This window comes from Podarcis muralis, chromosome 6 (genome assembly GCF_964188315.1).
Source record: "Podarcis muralis chromosome 6, rPodMur119.hap1.1, whole genome shotgun sequence".
NCBI classification, from domain to species: Eukaryota; Metazoa; Chordata; class Lepidosauria; order Squamata; family Lacertidae; genus Podarcis; species Podarcis muralis.
The window spans coordinates 99,760,061-99,779,281 of NC_135660.1; the positions used below are offsets into that span (position 1 = coordinate 99,760,061).

The following is a 19,221-nucleotide window of genomic DNA, read 5'->3' on the forward strand; positions in this document are numbered from 1 at the left end:
TTGGGAAACCCAAACAGCTGTAACCTATTTTTTTATTTTTAAAAAAATCTATGTAATATGGAGACATAGTAGCCCCTATAATAGAGGGGATTAACCTTCCAAATTTTAGATAGGCAGCTCCAGGGATTTTCATGCTAGCCACCTTTAAAAGTTGCTTTAAAAATAATAATATATATATATATATATATATATATATATATATATATATATATATATATATATATGCTTTCGTAGATTTTCACGGGTACAGGAATGCAGGTTTTGGTGTCCTCGGGTGTCTTCCCGTGTAAAAGATGGGGTGTCTAGGCGACGTTTCGACGAGGTCTCACTCGTCATCTTCAGGCTGGTGCTTTCGGCTTCTTGTTACTGGAACAGAGCAGGATCTCAGTGTTTGAGTTCCTCTAAATACTGTAGAGGAGGTTTGGTGTATAGCCTCCATTGTTCTGGGCAGAGAGGAAGTTCCCAGGCTAGTGTGCCTTTTCTTCTTTTGTTCCTTAATTACTTGAGGGATATCTTGAGTGATTTCTTGAGTGATATCCTGAGTACCACTTAGGTGGGTCATTAGGTGTGGATTAGTTGCTAAGGTCTTTGTGTCTTGACCTCTTGACCTTTGTGAAGAGTTTTTCTGAGAAGATGGCTGTACTGAAATTAGTTGTGCTCTGGCTTGGCTTCGTGTATAGGGGCGAGCTGTGGTTTTGTGGCCTGTGCCAGCCAGATCTGTGTAGGGATTGCAGGGGGGTGCAGCATCCGGAGGTGCCACCATGGTTTGGCTACTGGATGGTGTCTGTAATTTATCTGTGGAGAGGGTCTGGGTTTGGATCTGGTGTGGTTGATTGGTGATGGCGTTCTGTGTGCCTCTGGCTCTGGTGTCAGTTTTTGTGGGGAGGGCTAATTTCCAGATGTCTGGCAAGCGGGATGTGTCGTCACGCTTGTTCATGTTGTGAGGGTGTTTCTCTATCTCGATGGCTTCCATGATTATTCTCTTGTGGTGATGTTCCATGTTAAAGAGCAATTTGGAATCTGCAAAATTAATTTCGTGTCCTGTTTCTTTCATGTGTTGGAAAAGAGAGGAAGTTTTTTCTTCTTTTTTGACGGCAGAAATCCTTGGGGGTTTCTGAGGATATTGGCTATTTTTTGGTTGGTGCAAAAGGCTGTTTTGATATTGTGTTTATGGAGGATTTTGCTAATTTTATCTGTAGTGCCCTTGATATAAGGAAGGAGGGCCATGCCATTGTTTTCTCCTGTGTCTTGGTTTTTGGGGGGTGTTTCTTTTTGGATTAGCTTCATAACCCTGTTTTGCTGGTATCCATTGGCAATTAACACATTTTACAGAAATGTGTTACAGAATCTCTCAAATGTGTTAATTGCCAATGGAAACCCCAAGGATAAAATCCAGTTGGAAAACCAAGGGGTCTATGAAATACCCTGCAAAGTCTGCCCAGCCACGTACATTGGACAAACAAACAGACGAATAAATGCACGTATTGCAGAACACAAGAATGCCGTCAAAAAAGAAGAAAAAACTTCCTCTCTTTTCCAACACATGAAAGAAACAGGACACGAAATTAATTTTGCAGATTCCAAATTGCTCTTTAACATGGAACATCACCACAAGAGAATAATCATGGAAGCCATCGAGATAGAGAAACACCCTCACAACATGAACAAGCGTGACGACACATCCCGCTTGCCAGACATCTGGAAATTAGCCCTCCCCACAAAAACTGACACCAGAGCCAGAGGCACACAGAACGCCATCACCAATCAACCACACCAGATCCAAACCCAGACCCTCTCCACAGATAAATTACAGACACCATCCAGTAGCCAAACCATGGTGGCACCTCCGGATGCTGCACCCCCCTGCAATCCCTACACAGATCTGGCTGGCACAGGCCACAAAACCACAGCTCGCCCCTATACACGAAGCCAAGCCAGAGCACAACTAATTTCAGTACAGCCATCTTCTCAGAAAAACTCTTCACAAAGGTCAAGAGGTCAAGACACAAAGACCTTAGCAACTAATCCACACCTAATGACCCACCTAAGTGGTACTCAGGATATCACTCAAGAAATCACTCAAGATATCCCTCAAGTAATTAAGGAACAAAAGAAGAAAAGGCACACTAGCCTGGGAACTTCCTCTCTGCCCAGAACAATGGAGGCTATACACCAAACCTCCTCTACAGTATTTATAGGAACTCAAACACTGAGATCCTGCTCTGTTCCAGTAACAAGAAGCCGAAAGCACCAGCCTGAAGATGACGAGTGAGACCTCGTCGAAACGTCGCCTAGACACCCCATCTTTTACACGGGAAGACACCCGAGGACACCAAAACCTGCATATATATATATATATATATATATATATATATATATATATATACACTCTGGGTGCTCAGTCTTTCCAACTCTTATGCTCCTGTTTGAGCCTATTCCATTAAGATTTTAAAAAGTCAAAACCTGAAGTAAATCCAAGGAAGAGAGATGGCACCAGCCTGGCCAGGCCGGCCCTGGAGGTGTCCAAGTGCAGAGCTGAGCTGAAAGGAGGGGAGGCAGAGCAGCAGCAGGCAGCAATCATCTCTGGCAGCCAGAGGCAAAATTGCCAGCAGCAATCATGGAGGTTTTTGTTTTTTACTTGAGGCCCTGTCATATAAGGGGAAGAATTTGACACAGCCTAAGTAACTGAGATAGGATAGGACACATACAATTTTTCTTATTTGTACTTTAAGGAAGGATAGGAAATGTTTGACTGGAACATAAGAATATAACAGAAGGCAGAGTATAAATGTAATGTAATAAAATAATAAAATTCTACTAGTTGCTGACTAGGGTTACACACAGCATGGTACATGTACACGTGTGTTTGTGTAACCTCACTGTAAAAAAAAAAGTTTAAATGTGATCAGGTAATCAAAATTATGTGACCTGCATGCATTATTATGCAAAACAATCAAATTTACATAGCCCCTCTTTTTCTTTTGCAGAATTCTTTCTGATTTTGCTAACAAAGACATATAAAGGGAACTCAATCAGTAGCTTTTGAGATTTCAGCAAGTGTTGGGCATGCACTTGCAGTCTTCAGGACTAGAAACATCTTTTAAAAAGTGAGCGGGAAATTTTAAAATTTAAAATGTTCAGGAGCCAGTGTGATGTGGTGGTTAAGAGTGGTGGACTCATAATCTGGGGAACCGGGTTCGCGTCTCCGCTCCTCCACCTGCAGCTGCTGGGTGACCTTGGGCCAGTCACACTTCTCTGAAGTCTCTCAGCCCCACTCACCACACAGAGTGTTTGTTGTGGGGGAGGAAGGGAAAGGAGAATGTTAGCCGCTTTGAGACTCCTTCGGGTAGTGATAAAGCGGGATATCAAATCCAAAGTCGTCGTCGTCTTCTTCTTCTTCTTCTTCTTCTTCTTCTTCTTCTTCTTCTATAATCATCATGCACACATAGAGTAAAAGACTTCCTCAGAATTTGTGTTTCCATTTTATAAATTTAACATGAGACTGAGTGCATTTATTTATTTATTTATGATCGATCAGATTTCTTACCCACCCTTCCCCATAAGGTCCCAGGGTAGGTCACGGCAGCAAAATACACAAGTTTGCATAGCAAGGGTGGGGAGCCATGTGGGGCAAAGGAAAATACTTCACCTGTTGTCATGGTAAGATCTGGTGACTGATAGATGGGAAGCCCCACCCACTTGTCTGAGTGGTTGGCAGGGGTTGGGAAAGGGCAGGATCCAGTTCCCTATCTCTGCATTCATTAAGCCCCCTGAAGTGGTTACAGTCAAACCTTGGTCCCTGAACACCTCTGTTTTGGAACAATTCGGCTCCCGAACGCTGAAAACCTGGAAGTAAATACTCTGGTTTTCGAATATTTTTCGGAAGCCAGACGTCTGACGCGGCTTCCGCTTGAGTGCAGGAAGCGCCTGCAACCAATCAGAAGCTGCGCCTCAGTTGTCAAACATTTCGAAAGCAACCAAGATTTGATTGTACCACACTGTAGCCTAAGATTTTTAACACCAAATATAGCACCTCCTTCCCTCCCACAAAAACGTACCCCACAGCTAAGAAAACCCCTGGCGTTTCCTGGCTTAAGCTTTCTTATGAACTTGTAGTGTTTCCACTTTGTTTAAATGAACTGCAGATTTTACACAGATCATTACAACTCATGCATTCCTGTTCAGCTCAACGGTGATGCGTGCCATTTTCCATTACATAAGCTGTTCATGCAACAGAGCCCTGCTAAAAACATTTATCTCTCTCAATTGGACAACCTTTGCAGGTAAGTGGGTTTGTGTTGGACATTTCTTCAGTCACAACAAGCAATATCAACCTTAGTTTCTTCATCTGATGTGAATGTTTTAAATAAAAAAACCTCTGCTTTTCTGTGCCATCTCATCTCAAGAGTTCTCACAATGAGCACAAACCTCTCATCAATCTTCTTGACACGCAGAGAAGATAAGCTGCATTCCGTTCTGGCATCTTCTGGGCCCATAACCAAAAAATGTCGGCGCCTCCGCTACGACCGAGCTGAAAAGCTCATCCTCCAGTCGAGTCCTCCGGAATCTCCTCCAATGGTGATTAACAACCTGAGCCTTTGATGAGGCTCCAGACACGTTCCCATTACGCAGAGTATACAAACCAGCAGCAGAAGGACGAGAAAGTATGAGCTACATCACTGTGCTTTATTTTCTAACTATGCAGACAGTAAGAATATACATCCTCTCTCTGTGAAAGGCAGAGAGTAACTGGTACAAGAAACAGGAAACCAGTAATATCAACATCCGTCTCCCGTCTTCTGTGAGACTTCCAACAATCTGGAATGTCTGGAATGTAAACAGAGTCTTGTGACTCTAAGCACTGCACAGTGGCACAAACAGAAACCTAACAATTAAGTGCCAATTCCATGAATCAAAGCAGTTAAACTTGTAGTTAAACTTTGATTAGCACTGCAGGCCAGAGCTTCCCTGCTGCTTCCTTAATGCTACTCTTTCATCAGGCCAAGAATCTGACATCAGGTCATGTATTGAGAAAGTGAACCTATCAGAGCTCAGTGTACATTTATTGTAACCTCCGTGATGAGCAACCTGTTGGCTTTCTTTTTTTTTTATCCAATTTTAAATTACCACTACACACCCACACCCCAACACAAAATAAACCAAAGATGAAGAGCATAAAGAAATACTTAACAGCAGGTGAAAGTAGCAAAGGTTGGATGTTATCACTGAATTTGTTGTTCTAAAACATTGCAAAAAAATACCCATTAGGGTGGTTTATATGTATTCTTTTATAATAGGTTAGCTTCATCATAGTCACTAGGGTCTTCTCAGTCCATTCAGATACAGTAAGTGAGGGGCTTCTCCACATTTTAGCTATTATATTACGTAATAATAATATAATAATATAACATGATATAGATTATAATAGCTACAATATTTTTTATGAAAGAGAAGCACAGCACTGTAACGTGATAATGCTTGTAATTTAAAAATTCAAAAACTTTTTCTGGTCACCTCTCTTTTGGCAACATGCTTCATGGTGGTACCTGGAAAAGGTATTTTTAAATCTCTCTTTTTTAAAAAATAATAACATTATAGTATGTTGTTGTAGCACTATTATACCTCTCTTAAAATAAACAATAGCTATTTGCTGAGCACCACTTAAAATATTGGTTAATTATAATAACAGAAGATGTCATAAAATGGCATTTGCTATAAGGCTTTATAGTGGACGTGTGCTGAGTTTCAAAAGGCTCTGTCTAGAGCAGCTGTGAAGCCCCCTGGTGTGGTCAGAACATAAGAAGAAGAGGAGGAGGAGTTGTTGTTTGGATTTGATATCCCGCCTTTCACTCCCTTTAAGGAGTCTCAAAGCAGCTCACATTCTCCTTTCCCTTCCTCCCCCACAACAAACACCTTGTGAGGTGAGTGAGGCTCAGAGAAGTGTGACTGGCCCAAGGTCACCCAGCAGCTGCAGGTGGAGGAGCGGAGACGCGAACCCGGTTCCCCAGATTACGAGACTACCGCTCTTAACCACTACACCACACTGGACGCATATGTAGAAAGTACATTGTGGAAAGCTAGAGGCAATTCTGCTTGATGCTGAGAACAGTACAACAGTGATTAGGAGGCAACCCCAGTTTACACAGGCAACAAAATGAGGTGATGCCATTTTTAAAGTCTTATCCACATAAAAGCAAAGCAAAATGAAACAAAAACTTATTTAAGTAAACACAAAAGAACAAAAAACTAGCACAGCTAGCTTTCTACCTGCAGAGACCTTTGCACAAAGTGATATCCCCCACTTGCCACCTGGAATTGTGCACTCTATTATCTAATTCCAATACCATCCCTCAGTTGTTTCCATTTTTTTAGTATTACCATTTTAAAGCATTGCAACTATGCTAGAGAAAATGGAGACTGGAACAGCCTACAGAAACCCAGGCAATGTTTACAGTGAATGAAACCACTATTTGGCAAGGCAGACTTCCCTCTTTTCTGGGTACTCAAAATATTTTATAACTGTGTTGTAAATGAAATAGAGACTATGGCAGAAAAACTTTTAGCCTTTTGTATGGCTCACTGACCCCTGAACTCAAATATTTTGAGTCTGCCACCGACTTGCTGATATAATGTCATCCAATTTTCCAAAGAAGAGGGCAAGCAAGACTACACCAAACACTGTGCATATTATTCAGCTAATCTGTGTCTTAAAACATACTCAAGGGAAGAGCAGAAAACATCCAGAACAGAGTAAGCTCATGTTCTCAGGGTATTGCGAGGAGGAAATGGAATGTTACTGCTATTTCATTGCTTACCACAGTTTAGTCTATACACCACTGTATCACTTGAGTGTGTAAGAGCTGTTCCTTTTATCTTGCTAACCTTATGTTTAAAAGAAAACAGAGCTGTTGACTCTGCAATTTACCGTATTTTCTTACATAAGTAACACTGGTGTAGACAGGACATTTGTTGGGGAGGGCAGACTTTTGTTAGTGGGGGGGGGGGGGAAGAACCTCAGATATGTATTGATTGGGGGGGCAGCTGTCCCCCTGCCCCCCCCCCCCCGGCTATGCCCATGGTAAGTAAGAAATCTGGGGCCATTTGAACTGAAGATAAAGAAATGCACCAGAGTTAAGACAGCACCATTTGAACTGAGCTATGCCTTTTAAAGACAGATCTCTTTTCTTAACAGCTCACCCAATATTACACCAAGTGTCCAGCAACTAATCTAACCAACAGGTTGTTAAGTTAGTGGCTGTTACTTCTTCCTTATCTTGCTTCCTAACAACCACATTGTATGTTCGTGTTTCCACAAATATGAACACAAAAGTACTTTTTCTGGTTAATGAAGAAATGGAAAAGGAGCATGAGCCAGATTTATGAGGCCACTGCACAACCAGTCAGAGAGAAAGAAAGAATAGTAGTGTAACAGCATCATCCAACCTTTTGCAAGATGCCAATTAACCTGAAGCAACCAGCTACAAGTGGTGTTCTATGTACACAATAACTGAGTGGGACCAAAGAAAAAGTGTAAAATGTGGTACTATGGGACACAGAGATCAGCTCCCTGATAATCTCAGCTTTCAAAAACTGAAAAATTATCACCCTTAGAGCTACAAAGCTGTGCTTGTGAGAGAGTATACTGTACTTCCAGTGGTTTGGGGTGGACCTTCACTGCCATGTGTCAGGTAGTTCCTTACTCCTACTCATAACTAATTCCTCCACAAATAGACTCCGCCCCCCCAGCAAAAAAAACCCCTTCATAAATTACTCCTATGGCACGGCAACATGGGCAGAAAGGTGCTGTGGATTGGGCCTCTTGCCTCGCAAAACAAAGCACAGCTCTTGCAGCCCCCTACTGCACATAGGTCTAAAAGGGGGAAGCTACACACATAAGTTCCCTTGGACCTATACAATGACCGGTGAAGCTTACACACATAAAGTCTATGGACACGAACATCCTCATCTCAGACGTTCATGCTCATGATCTGTGCACTGTTGAAAGCAGTCTTGAGGAAGAAATACCGACAGCAGATAGAACAGACTCAAAAATATTTACTTGCATTCACAGAATCACAGAGCTGGAAGGAACCATGAGGGTCATCTAGTCCAACCCCTGCAATGCAGGAATCTTTTTGCCCAACATGCGTCTCGAACCCATGACCCTGAAATTAAGAGTGCACCTTTTTATTCATAAGAAACCCAGGAACAATAATAATTGTGAAGAAGCAACCCTTCTGAACCAAGGTAAGGCACTTAAATTCTAAGAATTAACAAAACTGCAAAATTTAAAGTGCCCACTGTTTCTTTGCAAAAGTGAAGGGTAGGGAGAGAATTAGAACAGGTAAAGGACACATTACTTTTCTCCCTGTTAATTAATCTGAAGAAGCACCAACTTGATGAATTTCTGCTTTATGAAATCTTGCTTGTCTTCTGAACTTTTGAGAATCATCAAGAGCTGGCCTAAGATATTTGGCTGCCTGAGCAGGAGTGGCCAGTTTCTTCTAGCACCTGAGGCAGAAAAGCCAAAAAGTGCCTCTCCCGCTCCTTGTCCATAAAAAATATGCAGTAATAAATTAAAATCATTAACAACTTTCATGACATCCAAAATCAGCTGCCTAAGGCAGCCATCCCATTCTGATGATCAGGAATCTGCAGGAATCCTCACCAACGTTTGCACCTCCATGCAAATAAAACCTTACCCCCCTCCCAGCTCTGCTGCATTGCTGTTTATTTTTTTTTTTAATATTTTTTATTGCTTTGTTTTCCAGGGTCAAAGTACAACATCGATACATCGTCAATAACACAACAAAAGCTTTTTTTTTTTTACAAAGTAAAAAAACAGGAAAAGAAAATTCACTTTTTCAAACCTTTTTTCAACATCAACTGGACTTCCCCACATCCTCCATCCCTGCATTCTTTACAATAAAAATCAACAGCAAATTAAAACCTTGTTTCATGTGTTTTTGTATTTTCATCTAATTATTTACTCTAAAAGTTAAACTTTTCTCAGACATAACTTAGTTTCAATCATTTCCGAATCTCAATACTGAAGCATGTTTTTCTCAAAGCTTAGCAAATTCTCAACATTCATATAACTTAAAATGTTTTTGTAAATAGTCCTTAAATTTTTTCCAGTCCTCTTCCACTGCCTCTTCTCCCAGGTCTCGGATTCTGCCGGTCATTTCAGCCAATTCCATGTAGTCCATCAGTTGCGTATGCCATTCTTCCAGTGTGGGTAACTCCTGTGCCTTCCAGTACTTGGCTATAAGAATTCTTGCTGCTGTAGTTGCATATAAAAAGAAAGTTCTATCTTTCTTTAGCACTCTCTGGCCCACAATGCCCAGGAGGAAGGCTTCTGGTTTCTTATGAAAGGTATACTTAAATACCTTTTTCAACTCGTTATAAATCATTTCCCAAAAAGCCTTCACCCTCGGGCATGTCCACCAGAGGTGAAAGAATGTTCCTTCAGCCTCCTTACATTTCCAACATTTATTATCAGACAAATGATATATCTTTGCAAGTTTGACTGGGGTCATGTACCACCTGTACATCATTTTCATAATATTTTCTTTTAAGGCACTACATGCCGTAAATTTCATGCCGGTGGTCCATAACCTTTCCCAGCTGCTGCATTGCTGTTTAAAGCGCTGCTTTCCCTTGAAAAGCAGCAGCCTTGCTATTCCTTTTCCTGCAGCATTTTCCCATGGCCTCTTCTTTTCTCCCACCTCACCGGTCAGCCTCCTCTTGACATCAAGCCATGCACAGGATCCTGCTCCTTCCCACTAGCCTTCCACACCTGCCTGCCTGCCCTGCTTCTCCTCTCAGCTGCCTGCCCTGCCAGGCTACGGCTCCTGCCCACACCGAACAGCTGTAGAATGAGGAGAGAGCTGGAGGGGTGGGAGAACCACCTCTGTTTCTCTCTCTATTTGGATACACAAGGCAGAGGCGTCTTGCCACCCCATTCACATGGCCGCAGAACATGCCATCCAGGAGCTGAACCAGGGGTGAGATTTTTGCATCCCCTCTGGGCATGTGCCCTTGTTCGGGCCAGCTTGACCATCCCTTGGGTACATAAGACCCAGTTCATCAACTCATGGAATAAGCAGAGTAGCTCCTGCAGATGATCTTACAGACAAGATGGTATTTCTCTGCCTCTCACCTGGCTTGCAATCTAAAAGAAAACGTATTGGGAAGTAGGAGGAAATAAATGTTGTTAAGTTGCAAGTTTTTCTAATGACCTTCTGGGGTGGAATGAGTTCAAGGAAGCACCAGAGGTTGCTGGTCTTTCAGTTGTGCTGATGGAGCATCCTTTTGTCAGTTTTCTCCCCTCCTGATGGGATGTTCACTGTCAGATGAAGGCTAGGCTAGGCCCATCCTTCCTGAGACGCTTGTTTTCTCTGTGCAGGAATTTTCAGTATTGTTGTTGTTGCAGTCCACATACACCTCACACATGCCTGTCTAAGAACGAAGCCCAGCTTCAGGAGGCAGAAGTTGGAATGTCTCCACAAGGCAGGGCCGGAGGAAGGGGGGGTGCAGCCACCCCAAGTGTCACCACTGAGGGGGGTGACAAAATGCCGGGCGGCACTCACCGCAGCACGCCCGAGCCATGCATCTCTTCAGAGGTAGCTTTGGCGCATGCAGGCTCTGCACTGCCCAAACGGTTTGCCCGCTGCCTCCCCGCCCCCAGCTGTAGGGCGGCTGAGTGGGAGGAGGCAGGCAGACTCTGGAGGCCCTGCGGTGCACCCTGCCCCTATGGGCGGAGTGCCCCGTCCCCAAGCGCCCAAGCGGCTTCCTCTGCCGCTGCCACAAGGCTCTGTCTAAGGGCTCCTCCTGCTGACCTGTTTTTCAGCAGTCATCCTGGTTTGCTTGCGCAAAGCTTACATATGACAATGACCTGCATTCATCCTGATTTCTTCCATTAGCCATTCATTCACCCACTCGTTCTAGTGCATTTCCCCCATTACTCTTCCTGCAGAAGAAAAATACATGGCTTTTTGTTTTTTAAAACAGGAACTTGTTATTCATACTTTTGCTTGCCCTGTATCTTGACACTATTTGTGCCCTGATTGATTTCCCCTCATACCGCTCCACAGCTGTGCCTCAAGAAAAACAAATCTTATCTGTTGAATCAGAAGGTTGGTAAGCAAAATCTCTTCATATTTTCTGCATATCTGATAAGATCTGATTCAGCAGGTAAGCTCCTATTTTCACAAGGCACAGCGACAGAGCAATAACAAACGGTCTCGGAGCCGGGGGAATCAACTGCTACACAACATGATCACAAAACAGGTCAAGCAAAAGTGTGGACAAGCCTAGAGTAGAGATGGGAAGGCCAGGGGAAAAAACGGAAAAATTGGGGGGAAATCCCAGGTTTGTTTGTTTGTTTGTTTGTTTGTTTTTTCCCAAAGCATTTTTTTTTCCTCTGGAAAAATTGAAAAAAAATAGTTTGATGTAGTTTGAATATTCCACACACTATTTCCCCCCCTCCCCAATTTTTCCTGAAAAAATGGCTTTGGGGAAAAACAGGAAAAAACCTGCCCCCCCATTTTTCCATTCCCCCCCCCTGCAGGCCTTCCAGCACCCCCACTTTGGAGCTCCCTGCCAACTGACACCAGGCAGGTGTTCTTTTTCCGGCAACTGCTCAAAACATTTTCGTTAGGGCAGCCCATCTGAAGATGAGGAAGCTGCATGCGATTTACTTCCCTTTAACCACTGCTGATTTTAATAATCTTTTGAATACCCTTAAATACCTGCTTTTAACTGTGTTTTATCAATCATTTTAATGTTCTGTTGTATATTTTTGTAAACTGTTTAGAAGCTCTTTTACCATCATGCGGTTTATAATGTTGTTGTTTAGTCGTTTAGTCGTGTCCGACTCTTCGTGACCCCCTGGACCAGAGCACGCCAGGCACCTCTGTCCTCCACTACCTCCCGCAGTTTGGTCAAACTCATGCTGGTAACCTCGAAAACACTATCCAACCATCTCATCCTCTGTCGCCCCCTTCTCCTTGTGCCCTCCATCTTTCCCAACATCAGGGTCTTTTCCAGGGAGTCTTCTCTTCTCATGAGGTGGCCAAAGTACTGGAGCCTCAGCTTCACGATCTGTCCTTCCAGTGAGCACTCAGGGCTGATTTCCTTAAGAATGGATGCGTTTGATCTTCTTGCCGTCCATGGGACTCTCAAGAGTCTTCTCCAGCACCATAATTCAAAAGCATCAATTCTTCGGCGATCAGCCTTCTTTATGGTCCAGCTCTCACTTCCATACATCACTACTGGGAAAACCATGGCTTTAACTATACGGACCTTTGTTGGCAAGGTGACGTCTCTACTTCTCAAGATGCTGTCTAGGCCTGTCATTGCCCTTCTCCCAAGAAGCAGGCGTCTTTTAATTTCATGGCTGCTGTCACCAAATGCAGTGATCATGGAGCCCAAGAAAGTAAAATCTCTCACTGCCTTCCATTTCTTCCCCTTCTATTTGCCAGGAGGTGATGGGACCAGTGGCCATGATCTTCGTTTTTTTGATGTTGAGCTTCAGACCATATTTTGCGCTCTCCTCTTTCACCCTCATTAAAAGGTTCTTTAATTCCTCCTCACTTTCTGCCATCAAGGTTGTGTCATCTGCATATCTGAGGTTGTTGATATTTCTTCCGGCAATCTTAATTCCAGTTTGGGATTCATCCAGCCCAGCCTTTCGCATGATGTATTCTGCATATAAATTAAATAAGCAGGGAGACAAAATACAGCCTTGTCGTACTCCTTTCCCAATTTTGAACCAATCAGTTGTTCCATATCCAGTTCTAACTGTAGCTTCTTGTCCCGCATAGAGATTTCTCAGGAGACAGATGAGGTGATCAGGCACTCCCATTTCTTTAAGAACTTCCCCTTCATGGATCACTGCCTTGCCGTGGCGAAGGGGCTTGAAGAACTCAGAGAAGCTATGAACTACGCTGAGCAGGGCACACAAGATGAACAGGTCATAGTGGAGAGTTTTGACCAAACGTGATCCACCTGGAGGAGGAACCGGCAAGCCACTCCAGTATCCTTGCCAAGAAAACTCCATGGACAAAGACAACAGGCGATTTATAATATATAATAACAAATTCAATTTTAAAAACACACTCCTTTTCCTTTCAAACAGAGTTTGAGCCTTAGTGCAACATACTACCGTAACTTTGCCCCGGCTGCCCTCAAGTAGAGATGGGAAGGCCTGGAAAACCCCTGGAAAAAACTCTTTCCCCCCCCGCCCCCCACCCCGTTTTCCCCCAAAGCTCTTTTTTAGAAAAATGACAAAGTGGCAGAGGAAGAAGATATGGAAATGTTCAGAAAAATAAGATAGTATAAACTGCGTGTATATGTTGTGTCTTCTGTTTTTTGTGTTTTTTTAAGCACCACTCAAAGGGTAGACCTTCTATGGAGCTTAAATATTGAGGTGGTTCTTAACTTTATTTGCTGTTGCTAAGGGGCAAATCTGATTATTTTTTATGTTGATGGATTCTTGGGTTTTTTGTTACTTTTGAGGGAAAGAGCGGTGGTTACCTGTTTTATTGCAAACATAATACTTTTATGTACACTGCATTTCACGCAATTTGTAAAACTACTCCACACTGAACTTTTTTTTCAATTTTTCCAAAATTTCCATTTTTTCTGGAAAAAAACAGGAGGGTGGGAATGGTTTTCTCTCAGGGCTTCAAAATTTCTAGAAATTTTACATCTCTAGCCCAGAGTGCTTAAGTCCACTTCAACTGCATAAAGCTAAAGTTCTAGCACACTCTTAAATCTCTCCTGCAAAATACCGACAGTTTGGAGAGGCCCCCAGCTTCCTGCATCAGTTCTCTATATGCAGAATCTCAGCCATTTGTCAACAGTATTACATTAAGGATAAACACAACTGAAATCTAACACAATAATCAGTCGTGAACACACACACAAACACTCACAAACATAATGAGCTTGTTGCAGCAGCCAAACAGCCCATCGAGACTGAGTTCACATGGCAGTTTATTCCATTTCCCTCATGTTTCCCTAACATGGTTAGTGTGTTGGATTTGGTCCAGGATTCAAATCCCCACTTGGCCATGAAGCACACTGAGTGACATTGGCACAGTCACCGCCTCTCTCCTCTCTCTTTTTGCGTTATATGCACTACCCTATGTGTGTCACACTCATGTGGTTTTCCAGGATCCTACCTGCAAGCAGGTGAACAGAGCTGAAGTTTTTCTCCAGTTTTCCCAGCAGGACAGTGAGGAATGAGTCAGATGAAACAGAAGCCACATTATTTGAGCTTTGGTCATACACCACAACTTCTTGCATGCTGTCAATTTCAACCTGGAAAAAATAATTGGGGAGGATTGATCAGATGTAGTCAAGTTTTTAAAAACTTTAGCACATTTTTCAAAAGAAAGCTCTTATTTATATGCCTATTCTTATTAATTCAGACCATATTAATCTTCCCTTGGATTTTGTTTTGTTGTGTCTTGGGTAACATGGCAGCAGCAGAACCAGGGGAGAAGTGAAGCAGCCACAACATTTGCTCTGTGCACTTGTACACTTGCTTGTTAGCTTGGGTTTAACATTATATGCTAACTGAGCTCATGTCTTCGCTGGCAATCTTCCATCTCTAATTCTGTACCTATGCATAAGTGCATCTTAAAAAAAGGAATTTCACCAACACCCATCACTGCTTTACCTTGTGCTTTGCAGAATGCTGGATGAGCTCAGTGATCAGCACTTTATCTTGTTGCAGCCTTCGCTTCATGAGCTTGGAGCAGTTGATATTGATGGCATCCAAGATGTGTGATGTATTGTATTCCACAAAGGGGCGGCTGTCAATCACCAGCAATTTTTCTGTGCCGCTTTCCAGCAAAGCCACCAGCCTCTCACCAACTATCAGCTGAGTACCATTCATCTCATCAGCCATGACAACAGCAGAGGCCCTTCTTTTGCCACTGCCTTCTTTTTCCTCTCCAATTTGCAGCAGAGATGAAGAAGGTGATGTAATGGCTATGGACTTAAAGGCTTAGCCATTCCATTGTACTCAGTATATGAGGTCATACTGGCAGTGACTGGCAAGAGAAAAGTTAGACCCATTTTCTCTTGAGAGGGTCCTCCAAAGATGAATGCCCCGTCCGGCTCCCAGTTGATATTCTGGTTATATAGGGCTTGCTAAAGCAGCCCCTCACAACCCATTCATCCTGGGCTATAGAGTAGCCATTTCACAACTCAAACAAAAGCTGCTTTTCGACTGGTCCTGCCATTACATCATTCTTTACCTTTGTTCCCACATCATCGGCTTTTAGAGTGGACTCGGAGCCTGTTGAGACATGGAAAGAGGTGACAAGTGGCAGACAGAAAGAAAAGCAAAACAAACAAGACAGACTCTGGGAGTTTGCAACCCATAATCCCATCCCCCCTCAACTCTCCCTGTTGTCACAATAAAGTCTCACATGTGCTGTGAACCATCTTTTTCTTAAAATAAATGCATACATGATAATTGATTCCCTTACTTCATTTATTCCCCCACCTAAGGGCAAAACTAGATGTTTAGTGGAGAGACCTTGATCCAGAAACCTTGGTCTCCAAGGACACAGACCCTTTGGTTTCGGAGATGGGGAGGTAGCAGGTGAGTCCTACATTTCTCATGTACTGAGAAGTTGCTTTTTTCCTCAACACACGTGCCAGGGAAGAGCAGGGGAGTGGAGCACAGGGGGGAAGAGTTGGCCAGGAGAGAGAGAGAGAGGCACCCCTTCACCAACCCAGTCTTTCTGCTCCCCAAACGGTCTCATCTTTTCTCCCACTGCTTTTGAGGAGTTCAGCAGAGGCCTGGCTTTCTCACCCAGGTCTGCCACCAAAGTTCTAATTCTAACCCTAGTGTGCAGTTGGTCTGAGAATTTTCCAGTGTTTGCTGTAAGATTTTCTGTAAGGAAGATTTTCTGTAAGGAAGAGTAGCCAGATCTGAATCTAGAACACTGCTGCTGTGGCAAGTCCTTTGGGGGGGGGGGGCTGTATACGATGCTGCCTGTAAGGCATACAGAAGAATGAGATGAAAGCATACTAAGTGGTAGAGACTTCACCACTACAGACAGCTGGTGGAGAATGCTACTTTTCTTTAAATGCTCCTCACTGCTAAAAACAAAAACCTAAATATATCATAGAGCTTACCCAGAAGAAAGGATCTAGCTTTCATGACTTGCTAGCTTTCTACTCGCAGGGAGGGCATTGGGTTTACACACACCATCATCATCATCATTATGCAACACGTGTGGGTCCTGTTTTAATGATAGCATTGTAGTTGGTTAGAGGTGTACCAGATGTACATTTCCCCTGAGCTGTGCCAAACTAATGAGCTCAGAGGAAGAAACCTCAACTATTAAAAGGCTGAATGTACCCAACTGGAATGAAATGTTGACTGGAATAAGAGCAGTCATTTCCTTAGGGTGTGTTTTATTCCCCAGTGATCCAGGGACCATAAATACCTTTTGCTGCACAAAAACCAAGCCCCTCATAGGTGATGAGAGTCTGTAATAGTCTGACATTAATGGTATCAGCTAGGAGACAGCTTTGTCATTAGAGAAACTGGGCACTGTTGGAGCATAGCAAAGACTTCTTTCTTTCTTTCTTTTTAAATTTTACTTATGATTTTCAGATTTATACATTTCAATAATTTTACAGTCATTTTAACAGTTCAATACTTGACTTCCTTTCCTCTTTCTGTGGTTCCTTAAATTTATTTTTAATATATTTTGAATATCCAAATTTATTTGTTCATTTATTCATCTACTTTAAATATATACTCTTATGAAACTGCAGTAGATGAATAAATGAACAAAACTGCAGTTTCGTAAGATTTATTTCATTTTAAGAGATATGCAATTTAAATATATTGAATAGCTCTTGTTCTTTCAAGCTGAAAAAGCATCCTTGTTCACACAGTTTTCATGTAAGCAGGGGAGATGATTTCTCCCATACCAATCAAAATATGTGGCCTAGCAACCAGATAAAATTGTTCTGGGTAGCAGTTATGGCCCATGTGCCATCAGTTGGTAATTCTTGAATTAAAGAAATTATTATTTGGCGAAGATGAACTAAACAATGGGCAGTATTTTAACTAATGAGTTCTGTCACTGCAAGGATTTCCACTCGCACAATAGGACTTTCACTCTCTGCACATGCTTGCTCTGTGCCTTCCCCAAATCTGCTCCAGAGGAGGGAGGGGGGAACACCCAGAACAGATTTAGGGGGGCCTGAAGGGGAGGAGAGCTGCAGAACGTTTCATTGCACAAGCAGAAACCACCTTATCACTATGTTGAATTCCACTCCCATCTGTAACTAATTCAAGAATTACTATTTTTCAAACAATTTTGATTTACCAACAGAAGCATAGTCAGACTTCTGCCTAAGCAGCCAATAAAAATAGTGAGCAACAAAGAAAATACAGATCTTGGGATACGAGTCACATCCCCATTTATGCATTTCTGAACCACAAATCTTTGTCCTATGTTGCAAGGACATGCATCCAACCTCCAATGACACGAATTCAAGAGAAGGGAATTATGTGTGTTTATATATAGAATCTGCAAAGATATACTGCACTCTCCAGGGTTCTCTGCAATATACAAACTCACTACATCCACAGAAACACGTAGGTCATAATTATGAGTATTTTGCCAGTCGTGAAAGCATTGAGAATGTGGCAACTTCTTCCCAACAAAGATCCACTGTCTAAAATTAGCAAAATGTAAGGAAAAGAACAAAACCCATGGAGTGAGGCTTCCTGCACAATTCATGCCCTGCTCTTTGGAACAGAATGAGCTTCTACTTTCAAAGACTCTTGGGGACCTCATTACCTACCCACCCACAATTCTAATAGAAGTCATTCTGTTTGCTTCAATGAGCAGAAGATCAGACCTGTTAATGAGGCAGCCAGACAGTCTGCTTGGATGTGGATAAAGGACTAGAGTTTATGCCTGGCCAGTAGAAAAGGAAAACAGAAAAAATGTAATGAACTTTCTAAATGGATACTCCCCCCCCCACACACTTTTATTAACCAACTTAGAAACTTTTAAACAGATATATTTTTTTAAAAGCCAAGCCTTTCTTTTAGGGAGTGGGGTGTTATGTTGTGATGGTATAAAAATATATCCCCAAATATCTTCTTCCAAGTCTATCAAAGTGCTCTCTGAGTAGTATTTCTCCCTCTAATACATACACATCAAAGGAAGCACTTTTAAAAAGTTGTGTGAAAGAACCTTGGTCTTTTTCCTAAATAGTAATTTTGAAACTACAGCAACCCTTCCACGAGAAGATCAGTAATATTTGGAATATCATCAGTAATGATGGATGAGCTTCCATGAATAAGCCATTTGTTCACTGTACCAATCTTCTCCCACAATGCACTGCTGCAGTGGAGTACAGGGTGTGTCCCAGAATCACATTCCCAGTTCACTCTGGCCAAGAGAGAGGTCCAACAGATAGAGGCAGCGCCTTCTGCCAACCACATATGCACCCTGGGAGAAAAGGCTCCTTAGCAGATGGACATGGTGCTTCGTCAGACGGGTCAATATGAGGAGGATTCCTTCCAAGGAAACCTTTGAAAACCACTGATCTAAAGTACAACTAATACCATGTTTGCAAGATAATCTTTATGAGCAGAGCAAAGCCACCTTCATACAGATGAGGTCAGCTGCCACATCATTTGTTGATATTCTGACAGGACGCTATCAGGCAATTAAAAACAAGTTTTGCCTGCTTGTTCTCTGAACGATGAACACCTTGATAAAAGTGGAGCAACATTCTCAAGTTAGCAGGTGGGTCCATGAAACATCATCCTTTGAGGAAACTGCAGTGGAATCTACACGCATGTTAAAAAACCTGTGAAAATGCTTTTTAAAAAACCGTTTTGAAAAATACAGTCCTGAATGCCTCCATTTTGGAACATTTCAGCTCCTGAACAATGAAAACCTGGAAGTAAATGCTCCAGTTTTTGAACGTTTTTCGGAAGCTGAATGTCCGACACGGCTTCTGCTTCAGTGCAAGAAGCTCCTGCCTTGGTTGTTGAACATTTCAGAAACCGAATGGGCTTCTGGATTGGATTATGTTTGACAACTGAGGTTTGACTGTACATTGAATTTTGCATAGCTCACTGCCGCCATCTAGTGTCACATTTGTTTATTGCACTTTACAACACATTTAAAACGTTTTATTTGCAGCTGTATAGCTGAG

The 19,221-nt window shown here is 42.5% G+C and overlaps 1 protein-coding gene across 5 annotated transcripts in view; it reads right to left on the reverse strand.

Moving 5' to 3' along the window:
* The window catches only part of DUSP16 (dual specificity phosphatase 16), a 55,507-nt gene that overhangs the window by 13,134 nt on the left and 23,152 nt on the right, over positions 1–19,221 (reverse strand). For 2 of the 5 annotated variants that reach the window (XM_028728602.2, XM_077930809.1), the window contains exons 2-3: positions 14,690–15,313; positions 14,190–14,328 (exon numbers count right to left, since the gene is read on the reverse strand). In XM_028728602.2, the coding sequence (XP_028584435.2) occupies positions 14,190–14,328; positions 14,690–14,920 (370 nt within the window). In that variant the 5' untranslated portion in view covers positions 14,921–15,313. Of the gene's footprint in view, positions 1–8,059; positions 8,166–14,189; positions 14,329–14,689; positions 15,314–16,161; positions 16,269–17,850; positions 17,967–19,221 lie in introns of those variants that run through there. The other 3 variants (XM_077930810.1, XM_077930811.1, XM_077930812.1) reach the window with 3 other exon arrangements.